The sequence below is a fragment of the Microtus pennsylvanicus genome, chromosome 16 (genome assembly GCF_037038515.1).
Source record: "Microtus pennsylvanicus isolate mMicPen1 chromosome 16, mMicPen1.hap1, whole genome shotgun sequence".
NCBI lineage: Eukaryota > Metazoa > Chordata > Mammalia > Rodentia > Cricetidae > Microtus > Microtus pennsylvanicus.
Window position 1 is genome coordinate 48,721,830 of NC_134594.1, and position 18,536 is coordinate 48,740,365.

Sequence of the window (18,536 nt, forward strand, 5' to 3'; positions counted from 1 at the left end):
TAAATGATACTAAAATCTTCATACAAGTGCATTTTGAATAATTTGAACCTCAGCTAGGAGCAGGGGCTCATGCTTCTTGTCCCCACTACTCAAGAGGCTGAATGAAGCAAGTGGATCACTAAAGCCAGGAACTCAAGACTAGCCTGGGAGATAGAGACTTCAGCTTCACAAACACACAAAACCCTTAAACAACACATCCTCATAAACTGAGTATAGTGGTTTATCCAGGACTGTAATCCTGGCACTTGGGAAGCGGATGCTGGAAGATGGTAAATTGGAGGCCAATTTATGCTATATAGTAAGATCCAGTCAACAAAATAATAAAAAAGCAAAACAAAAAGTCACTATACACAAACCACAGAAATTTCATTAAACTCATTATATGTTACCAAAGGACTGTTATGAATCCATTATGAATTCAAATAAAAAATAAATGATCTCAGTTTTATTGCCTCACATAAGAATTAGATAGAGCCAGTGTGGTGGCACGTGCCCATAACCCCAGCACTTGGGAGGCAGAGACAGGCAGATCTCCTGAGTTCAAGGTCAGTCTGTCTACAGAGCAAATTACAGGCCAGCCACGCTACATTGTGAGACCCTGCCTCAAACAAAACAAAAAACAAATAAAACTAGAAGAAAAACCAACCAAACAAAATAATTGTCCAGGGAGCTGTAATAAAATCTTGATGTCTGGATCTTACTCATGACTCTGATTTAATGTCTCTAGGCACTGGGATTTATAAAAGGTTCTAGGTGACCCTAAAGACCTATCTGTCACTGAGACCCACTGAATTAGACTGTAACAACTCAAGATGCATCTTCTATAATTGAGGCTAGCTGCTCATATGACAAAGGTAAGAATATACTCATGCCATATCACTCTTCTGGAACTACATGCAGCACGCAGTAATAGCATATATGTTTTAGGTATATGGTTATTGATAAATGATACCCATGTTTCCAGATTCCTTACTAAAGATATTGTGGCATGCATTTATGAAGCGATGACATTGAGAGTTTATCTTCATTTTCTCAACTTTCCGAGGAAAAGCCTTAAAATGAATCACCTAACTCCACATATTAGTACTTTGTAAAAATCATAAAGCAGTCTGAAACTACAGTCCACCAACAACATACAATGCCTAACTCCACCAAAATACGTAGTGGAAGTCAAAAGCTCCTAGTGGTTTTCTTAGGAGGCTAGAACAGTACAATTCTGTTACTTTATTGCTCAGAACCTTTTCAAGGAATATAGATGACTGTCATCAGGATGGATTCTGGTCTTTAACCAAGTTTATTACAGTCTGCCCTATCTCTTTAGCTTAACTTGTCATTCCAGGTTCAATCAGAAGCAACTTGCTGTCCCAGGCTCACCTCTGTGTGTGTGTGTGTTACTAGAGACTGGACCTAGGTCCTCACACATACTAAAACAGCATTCTATTATCAAACTAAACTACACTACGACTACATCTCTTCCCCCATTCCCTTATAGGATAAAGAGCAAAGTGCAGCCTACTGCTGATGTGCTGTTAACCAATGTGCATCTGCAGTAGCTGAGCATGGATACTTTCCCTTTGCTCAGTACTATCTTCGTTTCCATTATGTGTATCTGAGCACACATTTGCTCTATAGAGAAAATAATTCAGAGTACCTGCAAGGAAATGGGTGTTTTCTTTAATAAAACCAAGCCCAGTTCTCATTTAGCAAGAAAGGAGATCCTACTGCCAAATTCCTCCACCTTATAACCTCGTTCCATACAAATCATCTTTCTTTTGGTCTCTGACTAGACATATTGATAACACCATCTGCAATCTGCAGGGCCAGTTACAGGAAATATGAATTGCAACATAGCTGTGTCCAGCCTGCAGTATTTGAAGGTTTTTCCTCTGGACAAAGAGAGGGTAACTCTAAACTTGAAGATTTGTTTTACCTGATGTTTGGTCTTCCATCTTGATGACAAATAACTCAAGACCCAGTTGCTTAAATCATATGCATCTAATATTTTTCACAAATTCTGTGTGGGGCCGGGCGGTGGTGGCGCACGCCTTTAATCCCAGCACTCGGGAGGCAGAGGCAGGCGGATCTCTGTGAGTTCGAGACCAGCCTGGTCTACAAGCGCTAGTTCCAGGACAGGCTCCAAAACCACAGAGAAACCCTGTCTCGAAAAAACCAAAAAAAAAAAAACCAACCCCCCCCCCAAAAAAAAACAAATTCTGTGTGGGTCAACAGGTTCTGTATAAATTCTGACACATGCTGGCCGGGACTGTAGTCTTCTCAGGGCTAAGACGGCAACATTCAAGATGGACGTACATGGAAGGTAGTTGGTTGGGTATAGTTGTTGGCCAGATAACAGCTAGGGATGCTGACTGATGGGCCTTAATATGTCTCTACATGGCTTCTTCAAAAAGCTTGGATTCTAAGAGAGATTGTCCCAAGGATGCTACCATATGCAGCAGTAGTCTCCCTGTCCCCGCAAGACTCGGTTTCTTTGTGTAACAGCCCTAACTGTTCTGGAACTCGCTCTGTAGTCCAGGCTGGTCCCAAACTCACAGAGATTCCCTAGCTCTGCCTCCTGAGTGCCTGGCAGAAGCAATCTTTCTCCTCTAGTTGAAGACTAGCAAGCAGTTCATTCCTTGTTTGGAGAGTAAGCATTTCCTTTTAGAGGAAGTCCTAGTCTCCCAGAGATCTTACCTGGACAAGGGTTTTAGGGTATAATGGCTAATGCAGTTAGTTACTCTAGTGCTATGCACTCCTATAAATTGCCGTGATTACAGGGTTGTAGCTCAGTGAGAGTTCTGGTTTACATTACAGATGCTCTGGGTTCCATCCCCAATGCTGAAAAAAAAAAAAAAGTTGTAGTGTTGTAGTGGCATGTCGTAGTAGAACATGTCATTGCAGTCTAAGGGACTATCAAGAAGGAATGACATGTATGAGTTACCTACTTACACAACACTTAAGAATAAAAAGGGAGTCAGGTGTGGCAGCACATGCTTTAATCTCCATGCCCGAGAGGCTGAAGTAGGACTGCAGCAAGTTTGAGACCAGCCTGGGCTATAGAGTAGGTTCCAGGCCAGTTTGGGCTTCACAGAACTTATCAACCAGACAAAAAAGTCAGTAATAAGGGCTACTAACTTGTGAAGTTTCATTTAATAATAAAAGTAGTGTTTGTATAACCTGCCAGGGGGCTCAGGCCTGGAGAGAAATGATTCTCCTGTTCTTGGTTGGCAATGACAACACTAAACAGATTCAGTAATCCTCATGCACTTCAATTATTAAAGACGAAAAGGTCATAAATTTGAGAGGGAGTGAGAGGGAGGCATGGGAAGAGTTGGAAGGAATGGAAGGGTGTGGAAATGTAAACATAGTACTCATGAAAGTAAAAAAATTTAAGAAACAAACTAAAAAATATTTTACTTTGTCATTAGAGGAAGCAACTTAGAACCATGAATTTTCAGCCTATGCTTTCCTTTTTTAAAAAATTTGTGTTTTATGTATGTGCATTCTGCATGCCAGAGAGGGCATCAGATCCTATTATAGATGGTTGTAGCTGCCATGTGGGTGCTGGGAATTGAACTCAGGGCTTCTGAAGGGCAGCCAGTGCTCTTAACCACTGAGCCACCTTTCCAGGCCCCTATGCTTTCCTAAGTCATACTAAAGAATAAAATTCGAAATCCAGAGGTATACAAAGGAACATTGCCAATCACATAGGCTGTACTTTCCTTATAAGTCACCATTTAACCTATATGTTAACAAAGTGCCAAGAAGTTACAATTGAGTGGACTGTTTTTCTGATCCCATCTCTTTCTCATTTTTCTTTGTTTGTAGGTAAGAGTTCACAGATCAATAATCTTGATTTCAGTACGCAATTACATACTTCTTGCATGAGTGCTTCTGAGTTATGCAGAAAGCTTCCTGTTCTGAGTTCTCCCTCCCCTCCCCCTTCTTCACTGGGAGCTGAATCCAGGACCTAGGCAAGGATTCTTTACCGCTGAGTTACATCTATATATATTCCTAACCTTTTTAAAAAATAAATATTAGCCGGGCGATGGTGGCGCACGCCTTTAATCCCAGCACTCGGGAGGCAGAGGCAGACGGATCTCTGTGAGTTCGAGACCAGCCTGGTCTACAAGAGCTAGTTCTTATGTGTATTAGTGCTTGACTTGCATGTACGTACATACATCACATGCATGCTTGTGCTCACAGAGCGCAGAAGAAGGTGTCAGATGCCTTGGAATTAGTTACAGGTGTTTGTGAGTCAACTTGTGGGTGCTGGGAACTGAATCCCAGCCTTAACAAGTGCTCTAAACTTCTGAGTCAGTTCACCAGCCCCTCCAACTCTTTATAAACTTTTTTTTTTGAGATAAGATTTAATTAATTTTTCCAGGTAGGCCTTGAATTTGAGATCATCAGCCCTTAGCTGGAATTATAGGCAAACTGCAACACCCAACTTCTCTCTCTCTGTTTTCTGCTATAGCTTCAATGTATGCTTAAGATAAGGAAGATTATAAAAAAAAACTTTGGACTTAATTCCAAGATGTTGATATTAGGTAGACACAAATTAGATGGCAATAAGACAGAAGAATGTGGCTTTCCAGAAGGGGAGTTTTATCCCCCCCCATTTTCCTCTTTTGTCTTTTTCCTCGTTCTCCTAGTTTCTCTCCTCCCCATTCTTCCCTTGTGTAAATGATACAGCTCAAGAGGTACTACAAACTTAGCTGCTGATAGTGCATATGAAAGCTTTTGATTGGCCAAACTTCCAGGAGTAACATCAAAGATGTAACTGATAAAACTTTTTCATATGAAAATATCCATTTATGACAGATTTTCCCTCACTTCAAATGGTAACAAGAGCTTTCAAACCTGACAAATTAAAGTAAGTAACTTCAGTGTTTGATTTGATTCATGTAGTATAGTATACATAGAGTATTTACAATGTACATTATCTTGTTAAGGAGCTTCTGAATTAATGGGCAGAACGTTTAGCCCCAAACATCCTTCAATACATTGTACATCTAAACGGCAATCTACTGTGATTGCACTTTAACCAGGGCTGGGCTAGCCCAAAGTTTCCGCTTCTGCTTTTATTATGCTTCTTTCTGCAATGAGCCACCAAAGAAAAGCAGGAGGTGGAAAAATAAAGCTAGGGAATGAATTAAAAAGCATACAACTTGTTTTGAAATAATTAGCTAGTTGTTGTATATCTACTTCTGTTTCGTAGGCAAGAGAGCATTACCAAGAATCCCCCAAATGCATGAGACACAACCCTTACCCCACATCCATGACCACACTGATGTGGGCATTTTCATTCTTGCCTGCCATCTGCTTCTTTTATTGGAATGCATTTGCCCAGCAAATTATTAGTGCCTATAAACTAGGAATACTAATTTAAACTACCTGTCCAAATTCCAGGAAGCAAAATCTTACCAGAGGATTCTGGTAGCTTAGTCATGCCTCCCATGTTCAAGATAGGGATGTTTGAAAGGGCAAGTGGAAGTTCTCTCCATCCTCAAGGGACAGACTCACTGAGATCTGAGGGGTTTTATTTTTCTCAGGGATTTCAGCATCAGGAGGCCACTGATGTTACCTATAACACTAAAAGTTCACAAATCAGCAATGCACAGAAGTGTCCGCCTCATCTTTGGAATTTGTAAACCCACTTTTTGAGGCAACCGAATTTCTTTTAAAAAGGACTTTTTTGAGTATTTAAAAAAGGTGTAATACTAAAGACAATTCTTTGTTAGAATCTTTTCTGATGTTGTTTCTCTCAAATATTCATGCGAGAGTTAAAATGCGGCCGGCTTTTCAAGGAGTTGTATTTCAAATAACTTCTTTTTCCAGTAAACTATTCCATTTCTCAAACCAATCTAAGTTTTTTGGATTCCTTCAAAGTATTTCCTTTTACTTGATATGGTCTTTTGCTTTGCTTTCATTTTGGGAACCTGGGAGTATTTTAAACACGTACTTTAAAGTCTTATCTAAGAGAATACTAATAGGTTGAAAAACTACCTCCCCTATGCTTTTTTTTTTTTTAAACGAATGCACTAGAACTGTTTTGCCGTTAGTAGTAACGGTGAAGAGAATGACAGTATTAGACTATGACAATCGGTACTGGCTTCAAACCCCCCCCCCCCCCCCCCCCCCATTTAAAGCAATCAGAGAATAAGGCAAACTTTCACACTGGAAAACTGAGCAGCAATCTCCCTTTCCCAGTTTCAGGGCCCAGTGAATCCCGCCTCCACTGCTCTGAGCAGCTGTCTCAGGAATGAATCCTCTTCTCCTTAGAATGTGGGAGAGCTTTGTTGGGGCGGCAGCTGCGAGGCAAGGCATCCTCCCCTCGGATTCGCTGTCGCTGTCCCTCCCCTTGGAGCGTTGGGCGCTGCCGGGGCATCCCAGTGGGAAATCTTTCCCAGCCACCGCCAGCGCGGCGGGCGAGCAGCAGCTGAGCGCAGCCCAGGGTAGGGACGGCTCCCGGGAGGCTCCAGCGCCGCCAGCTCAACGGCTCCTAGGTCCCTCAGGTGCATCCTCCAAGTCCAACAAGAGGACACCTTGGCAACGTGGGGCGGGTTCCCTCGGCACCCAGGGACCTGCCGTAGTGTAACAACACTTGCCTCTGTGCTCCACGAAGCAAGGTCTGGGCGAGGGAGCGCGGGAGAACCCGCAGCCGTAGCGAGAGGCCGCCCTACCTGTGCGGCGCGCTCCCGAGGCGCGCTCCCGCCCGCCCGCGTGCCCGCGCGGCGCCCTCCCGGCGGCGCGCGCTCGGCTCCCCTACTCCCTCGCGGTGCCGGGGCCTGCCCGCCCGCGCGTCCCCCGCTCGCCCTCGCGGCCGCCCGCTCGCCCCCACCGCCCCGCGCGCCCTCGCTCGCGCACGCGCACGCCGCGGCCGGGCAGCCCTCGGCGCTGTCATGGCGGCGAGGAGCAGCTCCAGTGGGCACAGGGGCGGTCCCGCGCGCTTCGGCTGGGCGATCCGTGGCAGTAGCATCCTCAGCCCCCGCGTAGCAGCACGAGTCGCGGTGTCGCTAGCGCCTGCAGCAGTTGCTCGAGCAGGGTTGAGCGCAGGGGTGGGGCGGCCTAGGAAATCCATGGAGTTCTAGGCAGCCGCGGGCTCCCGGGGAGCGGACTAGGGAAACTTGGAGGCAGCCACCAGGTGCATTGACCTTCCTCTCCCTCCCTTCCTCTCCCCGCAGTCGGCGTCCGGCCTGCCTTCCCGCCCCTACACACTCCTCCCTTCCTCCCCTCAGCGGAGCTCAGGTGCCGGGGCGAGGTGCTCCACTCCTCCCCCTGGGCCGAGCGCTGAGCAGAATCACCGCCCCCTTCCCCCGTCTTTTCCTGCCCTGGATCACCGCCGCCACCTCCGTCTCTCTGTGCCCCGGCTGGGGTGAGGACGAGGCCAGAGTCTCTGGGTGAGGAGGAACTTTGTGCCTCGGTGGTCGCGGGGGGTCCCCTCCTTCTCCCCGCGACAGTTTCCCCGCGATGCACCTGCCTGCGCCCACCACCTGCGCGGGCTGGGGGAGGAGGGGACCGGCCCCGCGGCCCGGAGGACCCGCCTTCGCCCGGAGCCCGGGAGGAGCGGCCGACTGGCCCTGGGGTGCCGTTAGTAACTTATTGGACAGACAGTAACTATTTCCCTCTCCTCCCTAAAAAATCCCACGACCAACCTAGCCTATTTAACATGTGTTTAATCTTCCAATAGGGTTTGGCGTTGTTGTCAGCCTCGGGGAGAGAGATTGGACAAATATTCTCCAAGAGGAGGAGGGCGACGCCAAGGACTTTCCACATCAACTGCTTTTGGGGTTTCTCCTCAAGTTGGAACAGAAACCCCTTTTGGTTTAGCTTTTGCCTGTGTTGTGCCTCCGGTTAGTGCAGCGACTGCTGGCCCAGAGTGACTCTTGAGTTGTCCTTTCTTGTGAGCTAGTAATGGCTAGTGAAGACAATCGTGCCCCTTCCCGGCCACCAACAGGTGATGACGGGGGAGGTGGAGGGAAAGAAGAAACCCCTACGGTAGGGGGTGCCTTGTCCCTGAAGCCGGGGCTCCCCATCAGGGGCATCAGAATGAAATTCGCCGTGCTGACCGGGTTGGTGGAAGTTGGAGAAGTGTCCAATAGAGATATTGTAGAAACTGTCTTTAACCTGGTGAGTAGATCAATATTTTATAAGCATATACTTTTCTCGGTGAGTTGGGGAACAAGACGAAGCTGGGGTCATGTGCTTCACTCAAACTAATGGCTTTTTCCACAGAGAGACACAAAATTCCACTTGACCTAAATGAAACAATTGCTTGTATTTCAGTTGAAAGAAAATTATGCAAAATTTGACACTTCAGGTTTTGAATGAACATATCACTTTGTGCAAGGGAAGCAAGTGTTCATTTGGAAGTCTATCTCCGAGTGTGTGTGTGTCAGGTGTTCAATGCAGAATTTGACTAATTTTTTTTCCCCTTGGAGTGTATGTTTTTTAAGCCTGCATTTCTCTTTCACATTATAAATACGTGACCTTTTTTTGGACTTGGGAACTGATTTAAGTCTTTATCTAAGTTATATTTTGCCATAGTTAGTTTGAAACACAAAATTCACATCCATAGTGTTAATAAAAGGCTAACATTGCAAATTAGTATTTTTAATTTTGGCTAGTCTTAGTTTTAGAAATAACTGGAAATGGTTAAATTTTGGAGTGCGTATAGGGTTATATTCAAAGTAATCTTGTGATAATTGAACGGCAACTTGAAAAAGGCCTGAGGCAGCCGTAGGATGAGCTTTATGTTTGTGTAAATTTGTGTGTAGCAGTAAAACACACTTGGTCATTGGAAGTTGCTGATTATACTATAGTGGGCTTTGACTCATTTTTTTTCCCTCTGTGACTCATTTTAAGTGGCTATGAGATACTTTCTTTTTTCCCTCCATTCTAAGAAATTACCGTTAGTGGAACCTTTTTAGACTTTTTAATTCTGTGCTGATTATCAACTTAAAAGAATCAAAAAGGAATCTGGCTTTAAAATAATTTCCTTTCTTTCATTCAACCAGTGTGAGAAGATAATATGTGATACCAAATATAAGTGTGCAGTAGTTGTAGTAACTGCCTAGTAGCCATCCCTTTTCCTCTGTGTTGTCACGGTGAGACTTGTTTTACTTCATTAGGCCTTTCCTAGTGGTTCAGTCATTTGCAATATAGAGTCTAGAATGACAAAGTAGGTGGTGAAATTCACTTGCTTTTGAAGCCCGAAAACTTTAAACCGTATTTTATTTTTCTCCTGGATTATTGTATTGCCATTTTAGATATAAGTACTGACAGACATTCACACATGCATTTTGAAACTATATATTATGGACATGATCAAATATATAAAAAATTGAATAGCATAGTTAACTCTGGTATCCATCATCCAGCTTCACCATTTTGGGGATCTTTTGTGTGTTTGGAACTTTCAAAAGTGAGCTTTCTGATAAAACACAAATTCATCTATTTCTTTACCTCAAAAAACTTGAGGTTTTTTTTTTTGTTTGTTACTTTTTCTGAACCTAATTGTTCTGTGGATGGTAAACAGAAATTGGTATAGTCCATACTTGTTTGTATGTGAAAACATGACGTTCACCTCTTCTTTATAGTGTGCTGTGTTGTGGTGAATGACCAAACAGGAATCACTTCCATTTTTATCGATAAAGAAAGTGTAAACTCTGTATTAATAGTTCGCTGAAGTGTAGGACTGATAAAGACTTTAAGGTCAGGTCCCTCCTAGTTTGTAGGGTAGTGCCTGGCACGTCCTCTTCTTCAGCATTCCTTCTTTGAGGAGCGTGGGGAGAGTGGCCTAGAGGAGTAGATTTGTCTTCCTTTAGACTACTTTTTGTGATTAGAATATGAGCTCTAAGAAAATTATGGGAACGAAAGTGTTGGTAGTCCAGCTAGTTCATCTCATTGCTGCTGTTGCTGTGGATATAGTGTGAGTTGTAATTCTATTCCAAGGAGGAACCATCTATTCTGTGCCTGGCACTGGGCCAGGTGGCTTTATTATTTAAGTCTTTTCTGAATACTCTTCTAATGCATGTGTGCCTTTTCAATGATGAGGAAACCAAGATATTGAAAAGTTAAATAGATTGCCTACAATGTGCTCTTTAGGCTTGGTCTTTTCAGGAATGTATCTGTCACATGAATTGGTGTGGAGTTGTTTTCATCTCTGAGCAGCTTTTTTGTACCTTAGGTATTGCTTTCTTTCCTCAAGGGCACAACAGTCATTCATCTTGATAAATATTCATGGCTAAACCTTCACCAATGGATTTTATTCTTTTTTATCTAACTTCCAAAAAACTTTCCACGATATTGCTTTAAAAAGATCTCAAAACTAAACATAATTGTTTTAGTTCTTCATGTAATTGGTATCTCATCTAGTCTGTGCAGGAAGGTGATTATTAACTTTTTTCTTTTCTTTTTTGTGCGTGTGTATGTACTGGTGTATGTATGTGTGTAGGCCAGAGGTTAATGTCTGATTTTGTCCTCAGTTACTTCTCCATCTTATTTATTTTTTTAAAATATTTTATTTATTATTATTGTGTGTGTATAACTGCCAGTGAGCACGCTGTGGTATGGGTGTGGAGGTCAGAGGGCAGATTTGGGGTGTTGGTTCTCTCCTTCCATCTTTGTGAGAAGAGTGTCTTCTCTTCATGTTTGTCCTCCCTTCCTCCCTCCCTCCCTCCCTCCTTCCCTCCCTCCCTCCCTCATTATGTATTCCTACCTGGCCTTTGTAGAGCAGACTGACTTAAAACTTTCTATGTACACCAGACAAGTTAAAACTTATTGGAATCCTCCTGCTTCTGCCTCCTGCCTCCTGAGATTATAAGAGTGTACCACTATACCTGATAACTAATCTCTCTCTCTCTCTATCAGTGTTCTGCCCATATGTATATCTGTGTGAGGGTTTTGGATGTCTTGTAGTTGGAGTTACAGAGGAGGAGGAGGAACTTTCTGCCTTGTGGGTGCTGGGAATTGAACCTGGGTTTTCTGGAAGAGGAAAACCACTGAGATATCTCTCTACCACCCCAACTTTTTTAACAGTACATTGAATTGAAACTTCCAAAATTGTGAAAAGTTGGAAGCAAACAACAGAACATGAGACATGTATGCTGTATACTCCCACGGCAGCTCACCTGGGAGTATATAGCACATGTAAGTCATGGAATTGAAGCAATGTAAGCCTTGTGAACCTTCATCTGTAAAGAGTCTCAACTCTGCAATGGTGGCACATGCCTTTAATCCCAGCACTTGAGAGGCAGAGGCAAGTGGATCTCTGAGTTTGAGGCCAGCCTGGTCTACAGAGTCAGTTCCTGGACAGCCAAGGCTATATGAAGAAATCCTGCCCCAGAAAAGCCACACACACACAGAGACACAGAAACTTAAGTCTTCAGTGGAGTTTTTATTAATAAATAAAAACTAACTTTTTATATAGTTAGGTTACTATTGGTGGGATGAAACACCATGACCAAAAGCAAGCTGGGGAGGCAATGTTTTATTTGGCTTATTCTTCCATACCACTCACTGTTCATCATCAAAGGAAGTCAGAACAAGAACTCAAACGGGGCAGGAACCTGGAGGCAGAAACTGATGCAGAGGCCATGGAGGGGAGCTGCTTACTGGCTTGCTCACCATGACTTGCTCAGCCTGCTTTCTTATATAACCCAGGGTCACCATCCCAGGGATAGCACCACTCACAATGGTCTGGACCCTCTCCCATCAATCACTAATTAAGAAAATGTCCTGTAGACTTGCCTACAGCCTGATCATATGGAGGCATTTTCTTAACAGGTTCCTTTCTCTTGTATGACTCCAGCTTGTGTTAAGTTGACATAAGACTTGCCACTGCAGGGATCATAGCCTTTTCCACTTTTTAGGCTTAGTGTTATTAAAGTGGGAGTATGTTTGTATGTGTGTGTTCTTTCGTCCCTGTTTTGGGAGAGGAGGTCTCTATGTTAGCCTTGTGCTTCAGAATTCAAAGTGATCTTTCTATTCCAGCCTCTCCCATAGCTAGGACTAAAGGCACAGACCAGTGCGCCCAACTAAAAACATGTTCTACAAACTTTTTAAAAAACTAATTAAATATTTGTCACTTTAAAAACTAAGTTTCTAATGTTAAAAACAACCTGTCTTGGCAGAGTTGTCCAGAGAGTAAGAGGTAGGGCTGTACAACTCCAGACGTCTGGCTCCATAGGGTGTTGTCCCCCAGCTTTGCTCTTACAGCTTGTTATAAATTCCTTTGAAAGTTACAATCTTGGCTCAGTGGTTAAGGGCACTGGCTGCTCTTCCAGAGGACCCAGCCTCAATTCCCAGCACCCACATGGAGCTCACAACTGTCTATAAATTTATTTCCAGGAGATCTGACACCTTCACACCAATGCATATAAAATAAAGTAAATCATAAAAAAAATCCTTTAAAAAGTCCAGGTGGTGGTGGTGCACACTTTTAATCCCAGCACTCAGGAGGCAGAGGCTGGCAGATCTCTTTGAGTTTGAGGCCAGCCTGGTTTACAAGAGCTAGTTCCAGGACAGGCTCCAAAGCTACAGTGAAATTCTGTCTCGAAAAACCACACACACACACACACACACACACACACACACACACACACACACACTCTTTTAAAAAAAGAAGAAAGTTACTATCTCTTGTTATTTCTTTTACAAATCTGTTTCTCGGTTAAATTTTTTTAAACTGATTTTTATTGAGCTCTACATTTTTCTCTGCTTCCCTCCCTCCCTCTCCTCTCCCCTTAAGCCCTCTCCCAAGGTCCCCATGCTCCCAATTTACTCAGGAGATCTTGTCTTTTTCTACTTCCCATGTAGATTAGATCCATGTATGTCTCTCTTGGTGTCCTCATTGTTCTGTGGGATTGTGATTTATAGGCTGGTTTTCTTTGTTTTATGTTTAAAAACCACTTATGAGTGAGTATATATGAAAATTGTCTTTTTGGGTCTAGGTTACCTCACTCAAAATGATGTTTTCTAGCTCCATCCATTTGCCTGCAAATTTTACATTTTCCTTATGCATTCTTCAGGCGAGGGGCATTTAGGTTGTTTCCAGCTTCTGGCTCTGACAAACAATGCTGCTATGAACATAGTTGAGCACATGTCCTTGTGGCATGATTGATCATCCTTTGGCTATATACCCAAAAGTGGTATTGCTGGGTCTTGAGGAAGGTTGTTTCCTAATTTTCTGAGAAATCGCCACACTGATATCCAAAGGGGTTATACCAGTTTGCACTCTTTTTTTTTTTTTTTTTTTTGGTTTTTTTCGAGACAGGGTTTCTCTGTGGCTTTGGAGCCTGTCCTGGAACTAGCTCTTGTAGACCAGGCTGGTCTCGAACTCACAGAGATCCGCCTGCCTCTGCCTCCCGAGTGCTGGGATTAAAGGCGTGCGCCACCACCGCCCGGCACCAGTTTGCACTCTTACCAGCAATGCAGGAGTGTTTCTTTACCCCACAACCTCTCCAGCATAAGCTGTCATCAGTGTTTTTGATCTTGGCCATTCTTATAGGTATAAGATGGAATTTCAGAGTTGTTTTGATTTGCATTTCTCTGATGGCTAAGGATGTTGAGTATTTCCTTAGGTGTCTTCAGCCATTTTAGATTCCTCTGTTGAGAGTTCTCTGTTTAGGTCTGTACTACATTTTTTTCTTTTGGATTATTTGTTCTTTTGATGACCAATTTCTTGAGTTCTTTGTATATTTTGGAGATCAGACCTCTGTCTGATGTGGGGTTAGTGAAGATCTTTTCTCATCCTGTCGTTTTCTCTTATTGACTGTGTGCTTTACAGAAGCTTTTCAGTTTCAGGAGTCCCATTTATTAATTGTTTCTCTCAGTGTCTGTGCTACTGGGGTTATATTTAGGAAGTGGTTCCCTGTGCCAGTGTGTTCAAGTGTACTTCCCACTTTCTCTTCTATGAGGTTTTGTGTGGCTGGCTTTATGTTGAAGTCTTTGATCCATTTGGACTTGAGTTTTGTGCATGGTGATAGATATGGCTCTATTTTCATTCTTTTACATGTTGATATCCAGTTATGCCAGCACCATTTTTTTTTTTTTTTGGTTTTTCGAGACAGGGTTTCTCTGTGGTTTTGGAGCCTGTCCTGGAACTAGCTCTTGTAGACCAGGCTGGTCTCGAACTCACAGAGATCCGCCTGCCTCTGCCTCCCAAGTGCTGGGATTAAAGGCGTGCGCCACCACCGCCCAGCTTCTCAGTTAAATTTTTATGAATAGTACACTAGCTTCTCCACCTGTACTTTTCTCGTGCTGCAATTTAAAGCCATTTTCTTTTGTTTTCATTCATGTGTTTACTTATCAGACACTGAATGCAGAACAATTACTATTTTGTCATATTTCAAGAACTTGCTGTGGGGCTGGTGAGATGGCTCAGTGATTAAGAACCTCCAGAGGACCGGGTTCAGTTCCCAGCACCCACATGGTAGCTTGCAGCTGTCTGTAACTCCAGTTCCAGAGAATCTGACATCGTTTATATCAATGTGCATGAAATAAACTTAAAGTTTAAAAAAAAACTTGCTGCAGAGTTTAAGATTTCTATTCATTTAAAGATACTCAATGATATTTAATTGAAGAATAGTGAGCTGGGAGGTGGTGGTACATATCTTTAATCTCAGCACTTGGGAGGCAGAGGCATGTGGATCTCTGAGTTTGAGGCCAGCTTGGTCTACAGAGAGAGAGTTCCAGGACAACCAGGACTGTTACATAAAGAAACCCTGTCCTGAAAAAACAAAACCAAAACAACAACAGCAACAACAACAAAGACTACTGTTTTTCTTAGGCTGCTAAGAAATATATGTTTTCATGATTTCTTTTGTTATTTATTTTTGAGACAGGGTCTTTTATTAGTTATGCTTCTCTAGAGTAACAGAACTTATAAAATGAATCTCTTTTTATATATAAAGGGGATTATTAGAATGACTGTGGTTCATCCAGTTCAACAATAGCTGCCTATAAATGGAAGGTCCAAGAAACCAGTAGTCGTTCAGTTGATGCAGCTGTCTCAGCAGGTTTTCAGTGCACTCCAGGATCCTGAAGAAGTAGGCTCAGATGTGACTGGAGGAATGGATGTGCTATCAAGGTGAGAGTAAGCAGGCAAAGAGCAAAGCTTCCTTCTTCCATGTCCTTATATAGGCTTCTAGCGTAAGGTGTAGCCCGGATTAGAGTTGGGTTTTCTCAACTCAAAAAATCTGGATTAAAGGTATGTCTTCCTACCGTAAAGATCTGAATTAGAAATAGATCTTACCACTTCAAATTAAGCAAAGAATCCCTGCAGGCATTCTCTTTATTTTTGGGTGTTAGTTAATTCCAGATGTAGTCAAGTTGACACCCCTACCCTTTTTTATTGGATTTTTGAAACAGGGTCTTTCTCTATGTAGCCCTGAGTGTACTGTTCACTCTGTAGAACAAGCTGGCCTCAAACTCAGAGAGATCTACCTGCCTCTGCCTCCGGAGTGCTAGGATTAGAGGTGTATGCTACCATGTCCAGTAGTTTTCTGTAACCCCCCCAGTTTATTAGCCTCCCTGTGTAATATGTAGTGATGCTGAGCTAGAACTTTCTGTGTAGCCTAGGCTAGTTTTGAATTTGAGATCCTCCTACTTCGTCTTCCTGAGTACCAGGATTACAAATATATAACACCATCATGCACAGTCTATGATTTTTAATTTAAATGTAACAGCTTGAAAAATGGAATATGATTCTTTATTATTTACTGTGTATCAATTTACATATATTCTCAATAAATAGAGGAGCTAGGTATTAAATAAATCCTTTTATTGACTGTGCATAATACCCTTTGTGGACCTAAGTGGGCAGCAGCTGTTCTGTTGTAACTGACTCTTGTCTTGCATTAATGGGAACTTGGTGGTTTTGTACATCTTTAGTTTTTGGAGCAAAAAATTTGGAATCTAGAGTTAAAAAACTTCTAAAAATAGAAATTACAATGTTTAAAAATTTTATATGGACTTTATAAATAGTTGGTTACTTTAAAAACTTTTTTATGTGTGTATGTGTATGGTGTATGTGTCTGTAAACAGGTGTGCGAGCCTGTGCACATCCTCACAAGCACATAGAGAAGTCAGGGGAGGATCTGTTCTGTTACATTCAGCCTTATTCGAGGCAGGGTCTCTCACTGAATCTAGGTCATCGGCCTAGCTACCCACCTGTCTCTACACTTTTCAAACTCTTATATGAACTTTAATATAAAGATACTTACTCATCCAATGGGTTTTTTTATTGTCATGTTAGTGTCTAGATTACTTCCTATATAATGTCTATAATTGCACATTTATGGATTAAGAATAATCCTCTCTATAAACATTCTTGCCAGTGATCTTTTTGTAATTGGTATTAGTGATAGAAAACCCAACTGCTGGTGAACTTGGTGTTGTACACCTTTAATCTCAGCACTTGGGAGGCAGAGGCAGGCAGATTTCTATGAGTTCGAGGCCAGCCTGGGCTACAGAGAAGGTTCCAGGACAGCCAGGGTTACACACACAGACACACACAGACACACAGACACACACACAGACACACAGACACACACACACAGACACACAGACACACACACACACAGACACACACACACATACACACACGCAAAACCTGTTTTGATAACCCTATTCCCCCACCATAAAGGAAAACTCAACTGCTTTGAGCACAGTAAAAGGATTTATGGAATTATTTGTCTGGAGTCCAAAGGTAGGGCAAGATTTCAACTAACAGTTTCATTTTGTTACTGTTTTGCATTTCCTGATTTCAGTCTGGTGTATTCCTCTCAAGTTGTAGTATGGCTGGTTACCAGGCAGGGCTGGGGCCACGTTTGTCGTATCTTTTGCTAGATTAACTATGTCCCTATGTTCTGAACTAATTGGACCATTGACCAGTGAAATGTTCTGATGAGCTTATGCAGTATGTATAGTTTATTTACCTAGTTCTGCTATTTTAAGTCAATTTATAGAGCTTTTCAGCCATTATTACAATTTAATTTAATTTTTATTATCTAGTTTTAGAATGTTTATATTTTTATTCAAGGCATTAAAATTTTAATTAGCCTGTGATAAATTTTGAGTTAACTTTTGTACGATGTGATTTTTTTTTTTAAACGTGATTATTTGCCTCATTGCTGTTTCCTGAAAAGCTGTTCTTAGTATTTTCTGTCTTGGTACCATTGCTGAAACTCAGTTGACTGTAAGTTTAAATATCTGTCTTGACTCTCTGTTTTCATTAAAATTGTGTGTGTCTGTCTGTGTGCATGTGCATGCAGGTACATGTATGTATACTTGTATGTGTATGTATGGGGGTCAGAAATTGAAGATTTTGTATCTTCAATTGTTGTCCACCTTGTGATGTTCCTTTTTTCCCCTAGAGAACAGATTTTTTTAAAAATTAATACTTAATTTTGTCATTTGTGCCATTCCCCCCTCCATTTTTTCCTCTGTCTAGCCCTTCCCACCCATACTTTCCCCTTTGTTCCATTTCAAATTCATTTTTATTCTTTGTTATTGTGACATATATATGTATATGTATGCGGACATATATGTGTGTGTATGTGAACACACACATATTAATACATGTGTGTATGTATGTGTAACCTGCTGAATTTGATTAATGCTACTTATATATTTGGGAAGGCTGACTTGTCAGGATTGATAACCATTTACGATGCTTATCTCTGGGGAAGAAAAAGTCCCCCTCTCAGCAGGTCTTTTTCTAGGGATGGGACACCAGGTGACCCCTCCCCCCATCCATGCTGGCTTGTTTGCTGATTCTGTCATTGTTTAAGTATTCACACCGTTGCCATTTTCTGGATGTCATTTCCCTGTCCCACCTACAAGACCCGATCTTGTACCAGATATCCTGGTCCTCTGGCTCTTGGACTCTTTCCACTACCTCTGGTGCACTGTTTCTCCTTAGGTGTAAGGGTTGTGTTGTAAATGCATCAGTTGAGGCTGGACACCCCACAGTTGATTGTTCTCTGCATTTTGACTAGTTGCAGCTTTCTTTTTTTTAAAAATTTATTTATTATATATATATAGTGTTCTGGGCACCAGATCTCATTATAGATGGGTGTGAGCCATCATGTGGTTGCTGGGAATTGAACTCAGGACCTCTGAAACAACAGTCAGTTCTCTTAACCTCTGAGCCATCTCTCCAGCCCTAGTTGCAGCTTTCTCTAGTGGTCTGTGTCTACTGAGAAAATAAACTTTTTGATGAGGGCCCAAGCTACACTTATCTGTGGGCACTTTATTTTTTGAGACATGGTTTTCACTGAACTCATTTGACAAGACTAGCAAGTCCTAGTGATTCTCCTTTCTTGACCTCCTCAGAGTGGGATTACAGGTGTCAGATTTATTTACTTTTTTCAGGCAGAGACTCACTATATCGCCCCAAATGACCTGAAACTTGTTATGTAGACCAATCAGACCTTGGACTAAGAGAGATAGATCCTCTTGCCTCTACCTCAGGAATGCTGGGGTTAAGGTGTGCTGGGGTTCAGGCTAATCCCTGGTGCTGAGGGGCTTTT

General features: G+C 42.4%; 1 protein-coding gene across 5 annotated transcripts in view; it reads left to right on the forward strand.

Moving 5' to 3' along the window:
- The first annotated feature begins 6,873 nt into the window (after positions 1–6,873).
- Lrba (LPS responsive beige-like anchor protein) overlaps positions 6,874–18,536 on the forward strand; it is a 478,393-nt gene continuing 466,730 nt past the window's right edge. For 4 of the 5 annotated variants that reach the window (XM_075950353.1, XM_075950356.1, XM_075950355.1 and 1 more), the window contains exons 1-2: positions 6,874–7,144; positions 7,691–8,130. In XM_075950353.1, the coding sequence (XP_075806468.1) occupies positions 7,915–8,130 (216 nt within the window). In that variant the 5' untranslated portion in view covers positions 6,874–7,144; positions 7,691–7,914. Of the gene's footprint in view, positions 7,145–7,290; positions 7,401–7,690; positions 8,131–18,536 lie in introns of those variants that run through there. The other variant, XM_075950354.1, reaches the window with a different exon arrangement.